The sequence below is a fragment of the Ornithorhynchus anatinus genome, chromosome 7 (assembly GCF_004115215.2).
Source record: "Ornithorhynchus anatinus isolate Pmale09 chromosome 7, mOrnAna1.pri.v4, whole genome shotgun sequence".
Classification (NCBI taxonomy): Eukaryota; Metazoa; Chordata; class Mammalia; order Monotremata; family Ornithorhynchidae; genus Ornithorhynchus; species Ornithorhynchus anatinus.
This window is the reverse complement of record NC_041734.1, coordinates 4,463,439-4,480,160: the sequence shown is the minus strand read 5'-3', so window position 1 is coordinate 4,480,160 and position 16,722 is coordinate 4,463,439. Positions and strand designations below refer to the sequence as shown.

The following is a 16,722-nucleotide window of genomic DNA, read 5'->3' as shown; positions in this document are numbered from 1 at the left end:
AATTTAATTTTTCACTTTGCCCCTTGAATGTTTACAGAAGTCAAAGCTGCAGTCACTGGTTCCCAAGGAGTAAAAAGCCTGGAGAAACTGATCATGACCTCGAGTTTTTACCAGCTAAAATCACGGAGTGGGTGGAACTCTTGGCAGGAATTCCCTCAAAATTCTGGCACAGGGTGGTACTCTGCACACTTCTCTAAAAATCTTATATATTCTATTACTTATGCACTAACTCATACTATATCACCATTTTTCCTTCTATCTCCTATCTGTGAATTATTTGAGTGTCCGTTTCCCCAGCTAGATTTGTAAGCTCCTGAAGGCAGGGATCATATTGACTAATTCTATTTAGATTGGAATCCAGGTCCTTCTGACTCCCAGGACTGTGCTCTATCTACTAGACCACAGAGCTTCTCACTTTGATTCACTTTTATTATTTTTTTCCTGGGAAGATTAGCAGCCAAATGTGTTGCTTCTTCCTACTCAGGGCTAATATAGATAGGTCCATATATGTCTGTGGCCTGAGTAAAAGGGCCGACTCATGACCTACGACATCAAATCTTGGTTTTATGCCAGGGTCCAGTTGCACCATTCCTCTCAGGACCGAGGCGCCCTGGTCTGCAAAGTTGTAGATGATGAAACTCAGATGTTGAAATCTAGTAGGGTAAGAACTGCATCTGCCACAGAACCCATAAGCACTTATGGTGGCTTTCTACAGAGGAGCCCTTTCCCACAGATTTTAGCCCCCAGACCCATCCCATTTCTGCCATAGACATAGTTCCTCACCCAAATTTCTCTCCTGTAGTGGCTAAATTCTCCCAGCTAAGAGTTTCCTTCAAGGAGAGGGGTCAAGTGTTTGGCCTTGAAGTCCTGGGCTTTGAATTTGGCATTCAGTCTACATTTGGAAGGGAGTGGCAGAAAAACTATAAAACATCAGTGCTATGTCCAGATTGCAGCAAGATAAATGACAGCAGGGTGAGCAGGGGAGAAAACGTGGACAAGATACTTGGCCTGCACCTGCCAAGAATATCAATTGGGCAGCTGGCTGATTCAGTGCCAGGGAGAAATGGAAAAGACGAGTCAATCTGACTAAACACCCAGTCATCTTTTTTTAAGCTCCTTCCCAGTTGAAAGATGGGCTGAGGAAGATACATTCATCCATCAATCAATCGATAGATCAGTGGATCAACCAGTCAATGGCTTCATGCTTTCCAGGCACCAGAGGGGCCACACAATTCATTCCTGGACAAGAGCACAGAGTAACCCATAGTGGTATGAAAGGGAGAACGCACCTCCTTAGGTGCTGAACACTTTTTTTAAAATAGTAAGTGTACTGTACTAAGCGCTGGGGTAGATACAAGATAATCCGGTTGGACACAGCCCCGGTCCCACACAGGGCTCACAGTCTTAATCCCCATATTACAGATGAGGTAACTGAGGCACAGGGAATTTAACTGACTTGCCCAAGGTCAAACAGCAGACAAATGGCAGAGGCAGGATTAGAACCCAGATCCTTCTGACTCCCAGGCCTGTGCTCCATCCACTAGGCCACGCTGAACACCACAGGGGAAGGAATCAGTAGTATTTATTGAAAACTTAGTGTGCAGAACACTGTATCAAGTGCTTAGGAGAGCACAATAGAATTACTAGACAACCCTTTCCCTCACAAGATCTACAGAGGAGAGAGACATCTAAGTGATTTACAGAGAGGATGAAGAAGGTTTAGGGAAGGGAGTCAGTTCATGAAACCCGAGAGCAATCAGGAATGGACCTAACACTTTTATCTCTCCATTTTGATTTGAATGTAATTCAGCGTACTCACAAAATACACTTGGTATGTGTCGATGGCCATCCATCTGTGTTTTCCCCACTTTTACCAAAAGTGTAACTCTAAGCAGGTGGAGTAGCTTTTAAAATATGAAACAGTACGACACACCCAGTTCTCCTGCCAGATTGTAATCTCCTTGTGAGCAGGGACCATGTCTCCTTCTGTTGTGCATTTAGTACAGACTCTGCATACAGTAGGTGTTCAGTAAATGCTACTGAATGATTATAAAGTGAGAGTGATATTGTTACAGAACTCTAAGGAAAATCTTGTGGTACACAGCTTGTATTCACTGTCACTCAATTGCGCACCGCCTTTCTTTCAATTTCACGTCACACCGTATCCACACAGATTCACACTTGGGAAGACCGTTCCTAAATCTGCCATTCACATTCTGATAGTCCGGGGAGAAATTAAATTATTTTAAAGTGCTGATCCATTTTTGTTAAGTCCATATCAAGAGAGTTTCCAGATAAAGCACCTTTTTTGATGAGGGGTGCACAAATGAAACTGAGTTGGAGTAAAAACATTCTAAGATCCTTAATCATGTGGAATAGTTATTAGTTTCAATTCCTCAAACCCCTGTTACTTCTGTCGATTCCTTTTTTTGCATTCATTGCTAAAATAAACGGCTCTTAAGAAAATCACACTAAGCAATTTCTCTTGAGCAGGGTCAGTGAGGGCTGGGGATAAGAATGAGGGAAGCTTTCTTGTCTTATGCTATCGAGTAATTTCCGACCCATAGCGACACCAAGGACACATCTCTCCCAGAACGCCCCGCCTCCACCTGCAATCGTTCTGGTAGTGTGTCCATAGAGTTTTCTTGGTAAAAATACGGAAGCGGTTTACCATCACCTCCTTCCGCGCGGTGAATTTGAGTCTCCATCCTCGACTCTCTCCCATGCCGCTGCTGCCCAGCACAGGTGAGTTTTACTTGTAGCAGATTACCCTCTATTTGCTAGCCACTGCCCAAGCTAGGAGAGGGAGAAATTGTTGACTCTGTGTGTGACCTGAGACTCCCAAGAAGCCTGATCTGAGGCCGGGGAGGGAAGGTTGGAAAGGAGCTGGGGAGCCCAGTCCTTTAACGCTTCTGTGACCTCACGCTGGCTGCTCCGGTGGCTTTGGACACTATTAAAATGTGCTTTCTGGAAGTCAGGTAGGGATTGTGACTTCTGGGTGTTCCAGCTCATTCTTCCTGCTGCTGGGGTCCCTGGAGCAAAGGAGGTGATTGAGCTGACTGGGCCCAGTACTTTAGCCAGAGAGCTTGAGACCGGACACAGGAGGCGGTGCGGGGTGGTCAGGAGAGTCAGCCCAGGAGGGCCTGATGGAGAGAGTGAGGCAGCGGGATGAGGGAGAGGCAGTCCATATCTTCCAGCCTCTCCCAGCCAAAACCCAGTCTGTCCTCAAAGCACTCCCGGGGTAACTTTATCTCCAGGCCTTCTGCCGCTTCTCACTGAGAGAGGGGAGAAAGTGGGGAGAGGGGAGCAGGAGGTGATGCTTGTAGAAAACCCTGATTCAGGTAGAAGAGTTTCTGATACTCGACTAGCATCCTTGCTGCGTGAAGAGAGTAGCAAATTTGCAGAAACTCCATCCAGGACCTGAGGGTACTTTCTTATTATTATTATATTTGTTAATCACTTACTATGTGCCAGGCACTGTATTAAGCGCTGGGATGGGTACAAGGTAATCAGGTTAGACACAGTACCCGTCCCACAGGGGGCTCACAGTCCTAATCCCCATTTTCCAGATGAGGTAATTGAGGCCCAGAGAAATGAAGTGATTTGCCCAAGGTCACCCAACAGAAAAGTGGCAGAGCCTGGATTAGAACCCAGGTCCTTCTGACTCCCAGGCCCAGCCTCAAGTTTCCTCCTTAAAATGCTATAGGGGGGCAGGATGATTCAAAGGATTCTGCAGGAAGGCTGCCTGACTGCAGGGTTTCTCAGCCAAGTTTCCTGCAGCTAGCTCTGACCGAGAATGATCTCTCAAAAAGGACCTTTTCCTTCCTTTCCTTCTCGTGGCATCGGGGCCAAAACGCTACCTTCACTGCATGCAGCGATATACATCCATGTCTGCTGAAACGGCTGCTTGCTACAGACGCCTAGGCCTGAAGCTGGCTGGGCCGTTGGCTTTAGCCCCTTCCCCTCCTCTTCAGACCTTCTTTTCGGGGTGTAAAGAGTTTGAATCCAGCTTCTTCCAGAAACAAAGTCACAACAGAGCTTGCTCTTTTCTGACTAATCTTTTCTTCTGTTGCAGACTGGATCTGAGGCTCCCGCCACGGGGCGAGGGGAAGTCACCCAAGGGAACGGGGACAGAGTCGAGACCGAGCTGGCTCAACACATCTTCTCCTTTTCCTGGTTAAACTCCCTGAGTGAATGACGCTCGCTGCCGATGGAGAAGAATGTCCCGGCTCTTCCGTCCGCCAGGCCGAGGGACCCTCAGAGGCCGCAGGTGGTTCGGCCGGGATGGATGTCGAGAGCAGCCCGGAGAGCCCCGAGCTTTCATTCCCTCTCCGTTACCCGCCACATGGGAGGGAATTGGAGAGAGGGACAGGAGATGGCATTTTGTATGAATATGGAATTTTGATATGAAGCTTTACTGTGGGTGTGTTGGTGTGTCACAGTTACCTCTAACGGAGAAAGAGTGAAAAAAAGTGAGACCTGGTGCTTTTTCTAACTGGCACTCCGGCTTGACTTTCTCTCCCTAACAATGTCACTGGCCAATGAAAATATCATTCCCATGTTAACTCATAAATAAATCATTTAGCAGCTCCTTGCCAATTCTTGCGCAGTAGCCGCTGCGGCTGCTGACCGTAACTCCTGACCGCTGCCATTTCATTCGGGGATAGACGAAACCCAGGGGTGAGGAATCTCTCTCCACCTGGTGCCCCTCTGCAGGACATTCAACGTTGGGGGCTCGGGGGGGGGGGGGAGGAGGGCGGGAAGGAGGGGGCGTTGGAGGAAAAGTGCCTAAATCTACAGTTCAGTAGACGTGATGATAGGTGTATTCAGACATTCGGCCAACGTGAGAGGGGGAAAATTTACCTCCCTGCACAACTTAACGTATCGACTACACATAGAAGTGCCCCCAAACCTAGAGCCATTTTCCAGCGGGACCCTTAATCGCCCCTTGCCCCAGAGTAACTTGGTTCCACTTCCCGGGGCCCTGTTAATACAGGTGCCACCTCTGGCTTGGACCAAGGGAGGCCGAGCCCTTTCAGATTTTCAACCAGCCTTCCAATCGAGAAGAAAACAGTCGTCTTCGTCTGTCAGAACCTAGCAAAAGGAAGTATATCGAAAGCCATCTTTACCTTCGCAGCTTTTATTAAAAATATAATAGAATGCTTCCTTCGGAACATGGTTTATCCCTCTGCAAGGTGAATGGGCGTTGAATAAATGTCGATTTGGGAACAGACTTAAAATGGCTTCGTTCAAGGCCCTCGCCCGCCAGCTTTCTTAATCATGACGGTGCTTATTAACGTTTATGTGCCAAGCGGTATGCTAAACCATGGGGCGGTTACAAGATTATCAAGTCGGACACGGTCCCTGCCCCACATGGGGCTCACAGTCTGAGTAGGAGGGAGAAGGATTATTTAAAACCCATTTTACAGATGAGGAAGCCGAGGCCCACAACAGGCGAGTGGCACACCTGGGATTAAAACCCGGTTCCTCTGACCTCCAGACCCGTGCTCTTTCCACCGGGCCAGGCTGGGGTAATTACTCGGGTGATGCTAGGGAGGGGAAAGGAGAGAAGCAGTGTCCTTGCCCCTTCTGCAGAGCAGAGGGGGAGGCGATGGCCCCTGCCTTCAGCGGAGCGCAGCTGGACGGCGGCGGCCAAGGAAACGTAGGAGGGGAGGAGAACGGGAAGGGAGCAAGAGGGAGAGAGTGAATAAGGAGAAAGAGAGGGAAACGGCAACTCACACGGAATCCGACCCGCCCAAGTCGCGCAGACCTTCCCGGGCCCTTCCGTTTCCATGCACGCACTGCTTCGAACGAGACCGATTTCAGCCAAGACCAATCGGACGAAAACTGACCCAGCCGGCTCCTCACTTGGCTGGTTTACAGAGGAGAAACCGGCAAGTGTTTAAACTCCAAGCGCCGTTTAAATGACCAACCGGGGCAGATGCCGGAGGGAGCAGAGAGGGCAATGAGGTTTCTAGGCCCTTAATCCCAGGGGCGTCCCCCTTTAGCTCCCGTGACCCCTCCAACTCATCCCTGCCGAAGGTTTAAAAGTGTTCCCCTGATCTTTCAACCGTATCCCCCCCCCATTTTTTTTTGCCGAAAGAGCAGGATGAGCAAACCTCTTATCAATCATTCAATCGCATCGATTATCATCTTCGTCTAGCTGGTGAGGAACCGAAGACCCCGGGAGGAGGCGTGTGCGTGCTCGCGTGGGGATGGATGTCTTCGTATTCGAGAGGGGAGGGGAAGAAAACAAGCGTCTTCGTCTGTCAGCACATAGCAGAAGGAAGTATATCTAAAGCCATCTTTACCTTTGCAGCTTTTATTAAAAATATAAATATTACACATTCTCTTACACAACCAAATTGACCGAGCGCTGGGAAAATGTTTTATTATGGAAATGTTTACAAGGAAAAAGTCGATCGAGAAGAGTTTACAGGATTCCCCACCCCTCGCCCAGCCTGAACTCCGAGAGAAAAGGCTTTTCCTCCCTGCTTTAGCCAACCCCTCCCTCTCGCCCAGGAGACGGCTTCCATCCGCTTTTTTTCCGCCACGTTTCTTTCAAGCCTACACACGCTACTAGCACGACTTGGGAGAGGAAAAGAAAAGGAGGAGTTACGAATGATTTTTTTTGTGTGTCACTGCACTGAAATACACCTTTGTGCATGCGAATAAAGGGTCTAGGCTCCTTAGACGTACATCCTCTAACGTTTCAAGCTATAGAAAAATAAACAAATGATACCAGAGCAGCACTATGGTACTTTTTGTGCTAAATGCAGACTCTCTCTCTCTCTCTCTCCTCTCTCCTTTGGCCAAACGCGGGGGGGAGGGTCTCATTTCCCAATACTCTCCAGCAGTTTCCTGTTGCTGTGGGCTTGCTGCGCTAACTGTTCGTCCCGGGCCATCTCCAAGACCTCTCGGAGGAGATGGAAAGTCAGATCCAGCGAGATGGGTGGCTCTTCCGATCGCTTCTCCCTCTCCATCGCCTCTTGCTGGGCGGCTCCCTGCGGGGTGACCGGCGGGCGGGGGGGCAGCTGCTGCAGCTGGGGCACAGCTGCCAGGAAAAAGTTGGCTGCAGAGGTGTCCGGCGCGAAGCGGCTGGTGCTGCCGGGGGAGAAGGAGGGAGCGGCCGGGCTCCTGTTGAGATGGCCCAGGCGCAGGAAATACTCTTCGCCCATGCGGAGCAGCACCGGCTGCTGCTGCTGCAGCTGCTGCAGCTGCTGCAGCTGCTGCTGCAGCTGCAGCTGGGACGGCGGCTGCTGGAGGAAGTCCAGGGGCTGGCGAGGGCCGCCGGCGAGGCCCTTTCCGAGGAGAGGTCTGCAGTCTCGGCCGGCCGGGACGGCCACCAGCAGGATCGCGGCGGACACCAGGAGCTGGACCTTCATGTTGGGGGGTCGGGGCGGGGAGCGACTGGGGGCGTCGATCTGCATCGCAAGGGAGGGAGGATAGAGGACAGGGAAGGAGGAAGGGGAGAGGGTGGGGGGAGACAGAAGGGGGCCACAAAACTTGCTTGGGGGCAGGAGTTTCCGAGGCGCTGTCCGCGGTGCTGAGCGGGAGGGAGGCCGGAGCCCCCCACCCCGGGAACCGACCCCCGCCAGGGGGGTTCTTTCCCAGGGGCCGCCCCCCTTTCCCGCCTCCGTTTAGGGGGGCCGCGCCCAGGAAGCCCGGACTTCAAGACCATCCGTTCTACCGCCGCCCTCCCCGTTGAAATACCAGGACTGGCTGGCGTCCACTGTGCCTCGTTCCGTTGTTTTGTGTTTCCTTTTTTTTTTTTTTTGGTCTGAGCGGAGTAACTCCGACCCGTCCCCTCCACCCCACTCCCCTCCTGTCATCCCCACCCCACTCCCCAAGCGCCTTAAAAAACAATAACCCAGAGAAACAAGGACGGAGGAGAGGGGACGTTTTCACCCCCACCCCCAGAAGACCCTCCACCGCGCAGAGTCGCGCACTCTTAGATGGGTTTTTCGAGATCCCGGGAACGATGGGATTCCGTGGAGACACCTTCGAGCACACACGTACACACAGACAGAGAGAGACACACGTGTCGGCGCCACTCATCCGAAAGCCCGTCGAGCCCTGGAAAGTTTTCAGAGGGCCTGGAGGCGGGGGGCAGGTGTCTCCCTACCTTCGCGATGTTGCCGCAGGTGAGCGGGGCGGGTGGTCGCCTTTCGGCGCGGGGAAAAGTTGGGGGGGCTTTTTCGGGCGCCTCTGCCCTTTCTCCGAGGCTCTCTCGGAGCTGTCCGTCTGGGAACCGGGGATAAGGTTTTTCTCGCAGCCACAGCCCCGTTGCGGGATTTTTATAGCTTAGACCCTCTTCTGGAACCACGCAGCACTTGCCTAAGAAGATGACGCTTTCTTGACAGCTTGATTGCGTGCTCCGCTCCGCTCCTGAATAAATCATGGGTCCTTCGAAGGGGCACCGGGCACGGTTTTTGCTATCACAACACGGGATCTCACATCCAATTATATCAACAGATATTTATCGCCTCCTGGGTGACGTCAGCCGGTCCTAAAGTGGGAGAGCTGCTCATGACTTGCCCATTGACAAAAAGACTTCAGTGAGATTTCCCAAAGGTCGAGAAGGGCTGCCGCCGCACACCTCTCTCTCTAGGCCGGGCCAAGGCGGGGGATCAGAGAGAGTCTGGGGCGAGGAGGGCGGCAGGAGGGAGGAGGGCAGTCTTGCAAGAAAAGTACTGGCGAGTGGGACCTCGGCCTCCCCCGACGTCTCGGCATCCGAGAGCCTCCCTCCTTCCGTGGCTTCCTTTCTCCGTCCATCTTTCCACCATCTGCCCCTTCGTTTTTCCACCGGTCATTCCTCTACCTTCCTTCCCCCATCCACAACTCCTTCGACCTGCTCACCACCGACCTGCTCACCTCACCGCACCCACCCTTCCACCCCTTCATGTCTCCATCCACTAATGGCTCCAACGTCGGTGTTCATCGAGGGCTTAAGGCCGCCTTTCCGCCCGTGCATCACCCACCCACCCACCCATCAACTCCCAAACTTTCCCCGACCCTCCCTTCTGTCCGCAGTCAATTCAATCGTATTTACTGAGGGCTTACCGTGCGCAGAACACTGTCCTAAACGCTTGGAAAGTACAATTCAGCAACAGATAGAGACCATCCCTACCCCACAACGGGCTCACAGTCTAGAATTAATGCAGCAGGAGGTCTAGTTTACTGGGGCGACCGGTTTCCCGGCTCCTCTCCGGATGAAGAAGCCCTCAATTCCTCATCCTAGCCCCAGCCAGATGGTCGCCTTCAGACGTGAGCGGAGTTCTTGGCACAATGACAAGGCCTAAACCCGCAAGGACCCCGGCATCCCCGCCCCCCACCCCCCGGAGGAAGCCAGGGGTGGGAAAGGTGAACAGGAACGGTCCTGTCCCTGCTCCCTCCCGCCACTTTGGGAGTGGGAGTGGGTGGGAGGGGGGGTCTCTGTCCCATCTGTCGTGTCTCAGCCCATCAGGGTGGGAACCGGCGGGACGTTTAGGTCCAGGGCCGGGGAGAGACGGGTGGCGGTGTGTCAGCGTGTGTGTCAATGTGGGTGCGAGCGCGCAAGACTGTGAGGCCGTCAAAGGGTAGGGACTGTCTCTGTTACCGATTTGTACATTCCAAGCGCTTAGTACAGTGCTCTGCACATAGTAAGCGCTCAAGAAGTACTATTGAATCTTCCACCTGAAGGGAAGGTGCCCCGTTTGAAACCAGGAATGCAGACCTGGATCAGACGCGGCCTGCAATTCGCTTGGCACTCGAGGCATTGAAAGCATACCCGAAAACGGGGGGCATTCCCCGCCCCTGCCCCCCGGAGGGAGGGGGACGGAGAAAGGTGGAGATGCGGACTTCTTTCCTGGCAAGCTGTTGGCAAGAGTCTCCGCTTGGGCCAACCTGGTGGTGCCAGGGCAGCGGGTGGATGGGCCTGTAGAGGCGATGGCCACTGGCCCGGAATCGGATGGAAAGCGCCCTCTCCGCCCAGTGCCCACGGTTCCTACATTCAATAGTATTTATCGAGCGCTTACTATGTGCACAGCACTGTACTAAGCGCTTGGAATGTACAGTAGATGCGAGGCGCACCGCAGCAGCCCCTCGGCCTGGGTGGGGAGGGGTCTTGGCTGCCCCTCTCCGGCCCCCGCGGAGACCCCCGAACCCCACGACAGGGGACAGAGCCTCGGCAGGACCCGCGGCTCAGTGGAAAGAGCCCGGGCTTTTAGCGCTTAACAAACAAATACCATCATTATTATTAAGCGCTTACTTTGTGCCAAGCACTGTTCTGAGTGGTGGGAGAGGTACAAGGTAATCAAGTTGCCCCACGTGGGGCTCACAGTCTTCATCTCCACTTTACAGAGGAGGGAACTGAGGCTCAGAGGAGTGAGTGACTTGCCCAGAGTCACACAGCTGACAAGTGGCGGAGCCGGGTTTAGAACCCACGACCTCGGACTACCAAGCCCGGGCTCCTTCCACTGAGCCACGCTGCTTCTCTAACAAATACCATCATTATTTCGCCAGACTACTTGCTATGTTTTGTTCTGCTGACTGTCTCCCCCATTGAATAATAATAATAATAATAATAATAATAGTATTTGTTAAGCGCTTACTATGTGCCAAGCACTGTTCTAAGCGCTGGGGTAAATACAAGGTCATCAGATTGTCCCACGTGGGGCTCACAGTCTTCATCCCCATACTACAGATGGGTAACTGAGGCCCAGAGAAATGAAATGACTGGCCTAAAAGTCACACACATGACAAATGGTGGAGCGGGGATTAGAACCCACGACCTCTGACTCCCGAGTCCATGCTCTTTCCACTAAACTACGCCGCCTCTCTATATCCCAGAATGACTGCTGATGCAGAGCATAAAAATCAATAGATGGTATTTATTGAGCACTTACTGTGTGCACAGCACTGTACTAAGCATTGGGGAGAGTACAGTATAACAGTTGGTAGACAGTCCCTGTCCAAAACGAGCTTACCAAAATGAACCAGATTTCAATTCTCCCCTTCAATGTGTGCGGGACAGGCCCGGCCGGTGTCTACACTCTAAAGGGAAGCTGACGTTTGAACAGTAATTAATAATAATGATAACTCCGGCATTTGTTAAGCGCTTACTATGAGTCAGGCACTGTACTAAGCGCTGGGGAGGATACAAGCAAATTGGGTTGGAACCAGTCCCTATTCCACATGGGGCTCACAGTCTTAATCCACATTTTACAGCTGAGGGAACTGAGGCACAGGGAAGTGAAGTGACTTGCCTGTGGTCACACAGCAGACAAGTGGCAGAGGCAGGATTAGAACCCAGGTCTTTCTGACTTTCAGGCCCGTGCTCTATCCACTAGGCTAAGCTGCTTCTCTAATTGAGTTAATACTAATCTGGAGAATTGGCTCAATGGAAAAAAACCACCTGGATAATTCGGGACACAACTTCAGCCTCTCCTTCACTGCAGGGATCCCTTTCCATGATCTACCCAGAAAATCACACTAACTTTTCACTTTATGTTACTCAAGTACAAGCAGCCTCCAAGACAGCTGTATATTTCTTCCTCAATACTAGATGTACCTCTACTAAATCTCGATCTAGATTTTCTCAACTGAAGAAAACTCTGTTTAGCTATTCCATTTACCACAGGCCACACAACCAGACAGTTGTTGACCCATGCTTTCTGGACAATGGGGGTTTCACGACAAGGAAAACGAAACAATAAAATCCATTCTTTCCTGTTCACCAGACAGTTCACGCGAAAAACAAGCAGCCTGAAGGTGTGAAAGTTTGCAGTGTGAGATAATTTTCTATATCAACACATGCATTTTCAGAAAGATGTGGTATAACTTGGCTTGAGTCATCATTTATGGAAAGAGCAGTAAATATAATACATTTATCAACAATGTGTTGTCTCTTTAGTCATTTCTATTACACCCAAAGATATAAAAAACCCCACCAACCTTAAATACATTTTTTGATCGTTGTTGATGGGTGTTCCGTGACGCAGAGAAATCGGAGAAACAGTGCATTTTCTCCAGGGAAGGTTTGTTAGGCTACAAGTGTTTCAGCATGGGGGACAGGGGCATGTCCGCAGTGATCCTGCACCGACCCCACGAATTGGAATCTTTGACCGCTTTCAGCCTGAGAGCCGATCAGCTCAGACGATGCTTCTCAACACATTCGGGGAGTGGTGAAAAGCCCATGAGTTGATAAATCTTTTCTACGGGATAGAGAAAAGGAGTCCTTCTTCCCCCACACCCACAGGCAGACAAACCTCTCTACCTCGATCCTGTCTCTCTGACCGCCGACCCTTCGCCCATTGTCCGGCCTCTGGACTGGAACTCCCTCCCCTGTCATATCAGACAGACCGTCACTCTTTCCATCGTCACATTTTATTAAACGCACATCTCTTCCAAGAGGCCTTCTTCGACTAAGCCCTCATTTCCTCTTCTCCCACTTCCTTCTGCGATACCCTTGCACTCGGATTTGAATTCACCCTACCCTCAGCCCCACGGGACTTATGTTTATATCGTTATTTATTTTTATTAATGTCAGTCTTCCTCTGTAGACTGTATTCTCCTTGTGGGCAGGGAACATGCCTACCGACTCTGTTGAGTTGTACTCTCCCAAGCACTTAATACAGTGCTCTGCACACGGTAAATTCTCAAACACACTCGACTTATTGATCGATTTGCAGATGTATGCAGTGTGCTAGGTTAGAACTCAAATCAAGCAATCACCAGAAAATTCAGTGAGAAGAGTACAACAGAGTTAGGAGAAGGAGAGTACAATAGTTTGAAGGCACCATCCCTGTTCTCGTGAAGTTTACAATCTAGTAGGGAAGAAACACAAAATAATCCTAAGTAGGAGGAAAAAGAGAATGAAAAATGGATATTTTGAAGAATGTGCTAAAAATAGAATAAGTTGACACATACAGTAGTGCTCCAGGAGTTGTGAGTACCTAAATTGAGAGCTAGTGGAACCATGTTGAGGCGGGAGTTGGGAGGGAATGACCTAGTGGGGGTAGAGGGGAGAAGTCACTCACAGTATCTGTCCACGTAGTCCCTTCTGGGTTCCAGTAAATCAAACTCCTGGAAACTGTCAGCTAGCATACGCACAGCCCCCCACAGCCAGGGCAACTAACTGCTCTTTCAAATAGTTGATTTCCAGCCAAAGGCTATAATTGTTGAAGCCGGGGCCCAGATAGTTACAGAAGATATGCCCCACCTGCTATCCTCCTTCACAGGGAAAATGCCCTACCTTGAAGGACTTGTACAGTCTGATTCAAAGGCAAGATCAGCCGAAATATTAGCTCAGACCACACCTACCCACACCAGTTTGCTGATGCCAGTTCTGTCCCTGACATGGTGGGTGGCTGAGGAATCAGCCTGTTGCTTGGGGGAGGTAGGGCCTGCTCAAGACAGGCCTAGCGGCTGGCTCCCTCTCCCCATGATGTTTTCTCTTCTGAGTAGCTTCCAGTGACTCAGGGGGCCTGTTCAGGGTCAGTCGTCCCTGGAGCAACAAGAGGCTTCTCTGGGTAACTTGTCTCTCTTCCCGGGGAAAGCCATCTGCCTCACCGTTATCATTATTATTATTATTATTATGGTATTTGTTAAGCACTTAATATGTACCAAGCACTGTTCTAAGTGCTGGGGTAGATACAAGGTAATCAGGTTGTCCCACGTGGGGCTCACAGACTTAATTCCCATTTTACAGAGGAGGTAACCGAGGCACAGAGAAGTGAAGTGGCTTGCCCAAGGTCACATAACAGACAAGTCCCGGAGCCGGGATCGGAACCCATATCCTCTGATTCCCGAGTCCATGCTCTTTACACTAAACCGTTGTACTCAGAAGAGGAGACGAACAGGACCTGGCCCCCTGGCAAATAACTCGGGCTGTTGGAAAGGGGACTGGCACTCCCTCTCTGACAAGTTTCCCTGTCAGGCTGACCTTTCTATCTGCCTCACAAGGCATGGCCTTTTCTATTCTGGGCTCCAGATAATGGATGGGGAGCTGAGGAAGGAGTGGGAACACTTTAACGGCAATTATGGGCCATTCTGCAGGAACTCATAATCATACAATTATTGGGAATAACAAAGGGATCCATCAACCGGGTGTCCTGGAAAAGCATTAGCATTCCTGGCCATCTCGCGGGTCGGCACTGGAGGCATCGTCCAAGGAGACCAGCCCGGCTGCAGGTCATCCGGGTGCTTGGTTGGCTCTGTGAGGCTGGCCCATGTGTAGGCACACTGGAAAGGTTGGTGGGAGGGTAGCATTGTAGCTTTGTATATATTTTTATTACCCTATTTATTTTGTTAATGAGGTGTACATCCCCTTGATTCTATTTATTGCTACTAAGTTGTCTTGTTTATGTCCGTCTGTCTCCCCCGATTAGACTGTAAACCCATCAACGGGCAGGGATTGTCTCTATCTGTTGCCGTATTGTACACTCTAAGTGCTTAGTACAGTGCTCTGCACATAGTAAGCGCGCAATAAATACTAATGAATGAATGAATGACTAGCAAGGCGGGAGAGCTTGAGGGCTGCTAGGTTTGGGAGGGAGGGAGGGAGGGAGGGAGGGAGGGGGGGAGGGAGGGAGGTAGCGTGACCTAATGGGAAAAAGCAAGGAGATTGGGAGCCAAGGCACTGGGATTCTAGTTCCTCTCTGCCACTGATTTGCTGTGTGTTGCGGGGGGGTGGCGGTTATGGCATTTATTAAGTGCTTACTATGTGCTTAGTACAGTGCTTTGCACAAAGTATGCGCTCAATAAATACGATTAATAATATGTGCCAAACACTGTTCTAAGCGCTGGGATAGATACAAGGTAATCAACTTGGACATAGCCCAGATACCACATGGAGCTCACAGTCATAATCCCCATTTTCCAGATGAGGTACAAGGTCACATAGAAGATAAGTAGCAGGGCCAGGACTAGAACCCAGGTGCCACTGACTCCCAGGCCCGTGCTCTATCCTTTTGGCCAAGCTGCTTCTCATAGGCCATGCTGCATCACCTATGGCAAGTCCCTTAGCCTCTCTGTGTCTTAGTTTCTTCAGCTGTAAAATTGGAATTACAATACCTGCAATCCAACACAAATACAAGGTAGCCCAGTAGGTGAGTGGTACCTGTGGGGTCTAGTCCTAGATATGGCACTTGTCCACTGGTTGAGCAGTTGTCCAAGTAGAGTACGGAGAAAATAAGCACCAACTTCTTGGGCTCGCCCCCATAGGTTTCTTTTCCTTCTCCCGCAGCTGCTTGGGCTGAAGTTCCAGTCTCCCTCATACTAGATCTCAAACAAGGCCTGAAGGCTTTTGACAGGGCTGAAAAGTTTCCAAATCAAGTTTTTCTGTCCGGCTAGCTCTCTAAGGCCTCCCATACCTTGTTCTGAATGTCTTCCTCCCACCTTAAAACCTCACCCCTTTTCATAACCTGACATATAGTGAAGAGAAGGCAGTTCTGATGGAGCCCATACTGGAGGTTCCCTTGGGCATAAATTGGTCATGGTATTTATTAAGCACTTACTGTGGGAAGAGCAACTATACTAAAGCACTTGGAAAAGTAGTACAGTGCTCTTGCGCATAGTAAGCGCTCAATAAATACGACTGAGTTGGTAGACCCAATCCCTGCCCACTTGGTGGAGGCAGATATGGGGGTGGCTACACTCCCTGGCCCCGTATCTAGCCACACATCTGATTTGTAGAAAATCAAAATGAGCCACCTATTATAACTAATAATTATTATGATGATACTACTAATAATATTTGTTAAGCATCTACTAAGTACCAGGCACTGTTCTGAGCACTGGGATAGATACACACTAATCGGGTTGGACACTGTACATGTCCCACGTGGGACTCAGAATCTTAATCCCCATTTTACAGATAAGGTTACTGAGGCACAGAGAAGTGATGTGGCTTGCCCAAGTTCATACAGCAGACAAGTGGCAGAGCCATACCTAGAACCCAGGTCTTTCTGACTCCCAGGCCTTTATCCACTGTGCTTTATCCACTAGGCCACTCTTTAGAACCCCTGCTTATTTGTCAACCTGTTTTGTTACTGAATGCCTAATTGCTACTCGGTTCTGGGCAGTGCTAATGTATGGATCGCTCTCTGGTTACAACAGCAAAAGCCAAGAAGCCTCCTGAGGGTGTGAACCAAAACCAAAACGGTAATATTTGATCCATTGCCTCCTACCTGACAGTGACTCTGCTCCTTGTACTGACTACAACTCGCTTTCAAGTAATTAGAAGAGTGTATCTCATTCCGTTTTCATCATAAAGGGTTTTGCAGCAAGATGACAAACACTTTACAACGGCCCTGTAGAAAAGGCACAGGTGTCAAAGGCAAACAGCTCAGCCGACTCTGACTCGTTACCGTTCCCACAGCCCAGTTTGTGAATCCAGAACCGAGGCCATTTTCAGTAAAAACAGTCCATACGGCATCAGTGTCTACTGAAACTCATTTATGACTCATAACTCTCTGCGGAACCGGCAAACACTTACCCAGTGTCCTTTGACAGCTACAACCTCAAATCTGGAGGACCCTCAGAAATGTAGGACCCTCGACAATGGATAAGACCAGAGCTGAAATTGTGCCACAGCTTGGTGGTCCGTAGATTCAGCACCTGTGGGCTTGGCTGCTTATAGCTCTGGCATCTCTGGATTTGGTATTTCATTCACATTTGGACCTCGCACTGCTGCTCAGGAGAAATCCAGCCCCTATTTCATTACAAAAAAAGTACTGCCAA

General features: G+C 50.4%; 2 protein-coding genes across 5 annotated transcripts in view; one reads left to right on the top strand and one right to left on the bottom strand.

Moving 5' to 3' along the window:
* The window catches only part of TRIM55 (tripartite motif containing 55), a 32,996-nt gene extending 28,397 nt beyond the window's left edge, over positions 1 to 4,599 (top strand). For both annotated transcript variants that reach the window (XM_007667005.3, XM_007667011.3), the window contains one exon: positions 4,076 to 4,599. In XM_007667005.3, coding sequence (XP_007665195.2) covers positions 4,076 to 4,198 — 123 coding nt within the window. In that variant the 3' untranslated portion in view covers positions 4,199 to 4,599. The remainder of the gene's footprint in view (positions 1 to 4,075) is intronic.
* Positions 4,600 to 6,306: 1,707 nt separating this feature from the next.
* Positions 6,307 to 16,722, bottom strand: part of CRH (corticotropin releasing hormone) — a 61,518-nt gene continuing 51,102 nt past the window's right edge. For all 3 annotated transcript variants that reach the window (XM_007666980.3, XM_007666995.3, XM_007666988.3), the window contains exons 3-4: positions 8,126 to 8,509; positions 6,307 to 7,424 (exon numbers count right to left, since the gene is read on the bottom strand). In XM_007666980.3, the coding sequence (XP_007665170.1) occupies positions 6,834 to 7,424; positions 8,126 to 8,401 (867 nt within the window). In that variant the 5' untranslated portion in view covers positions 8,402 to 8,509 and the 3' untranslated portion in view covers positions 6,307 to 6,833. The remainder of the gene's footprint in view (positions 7,425 to 8,125; positions 8,510 to 16,722) is intronic.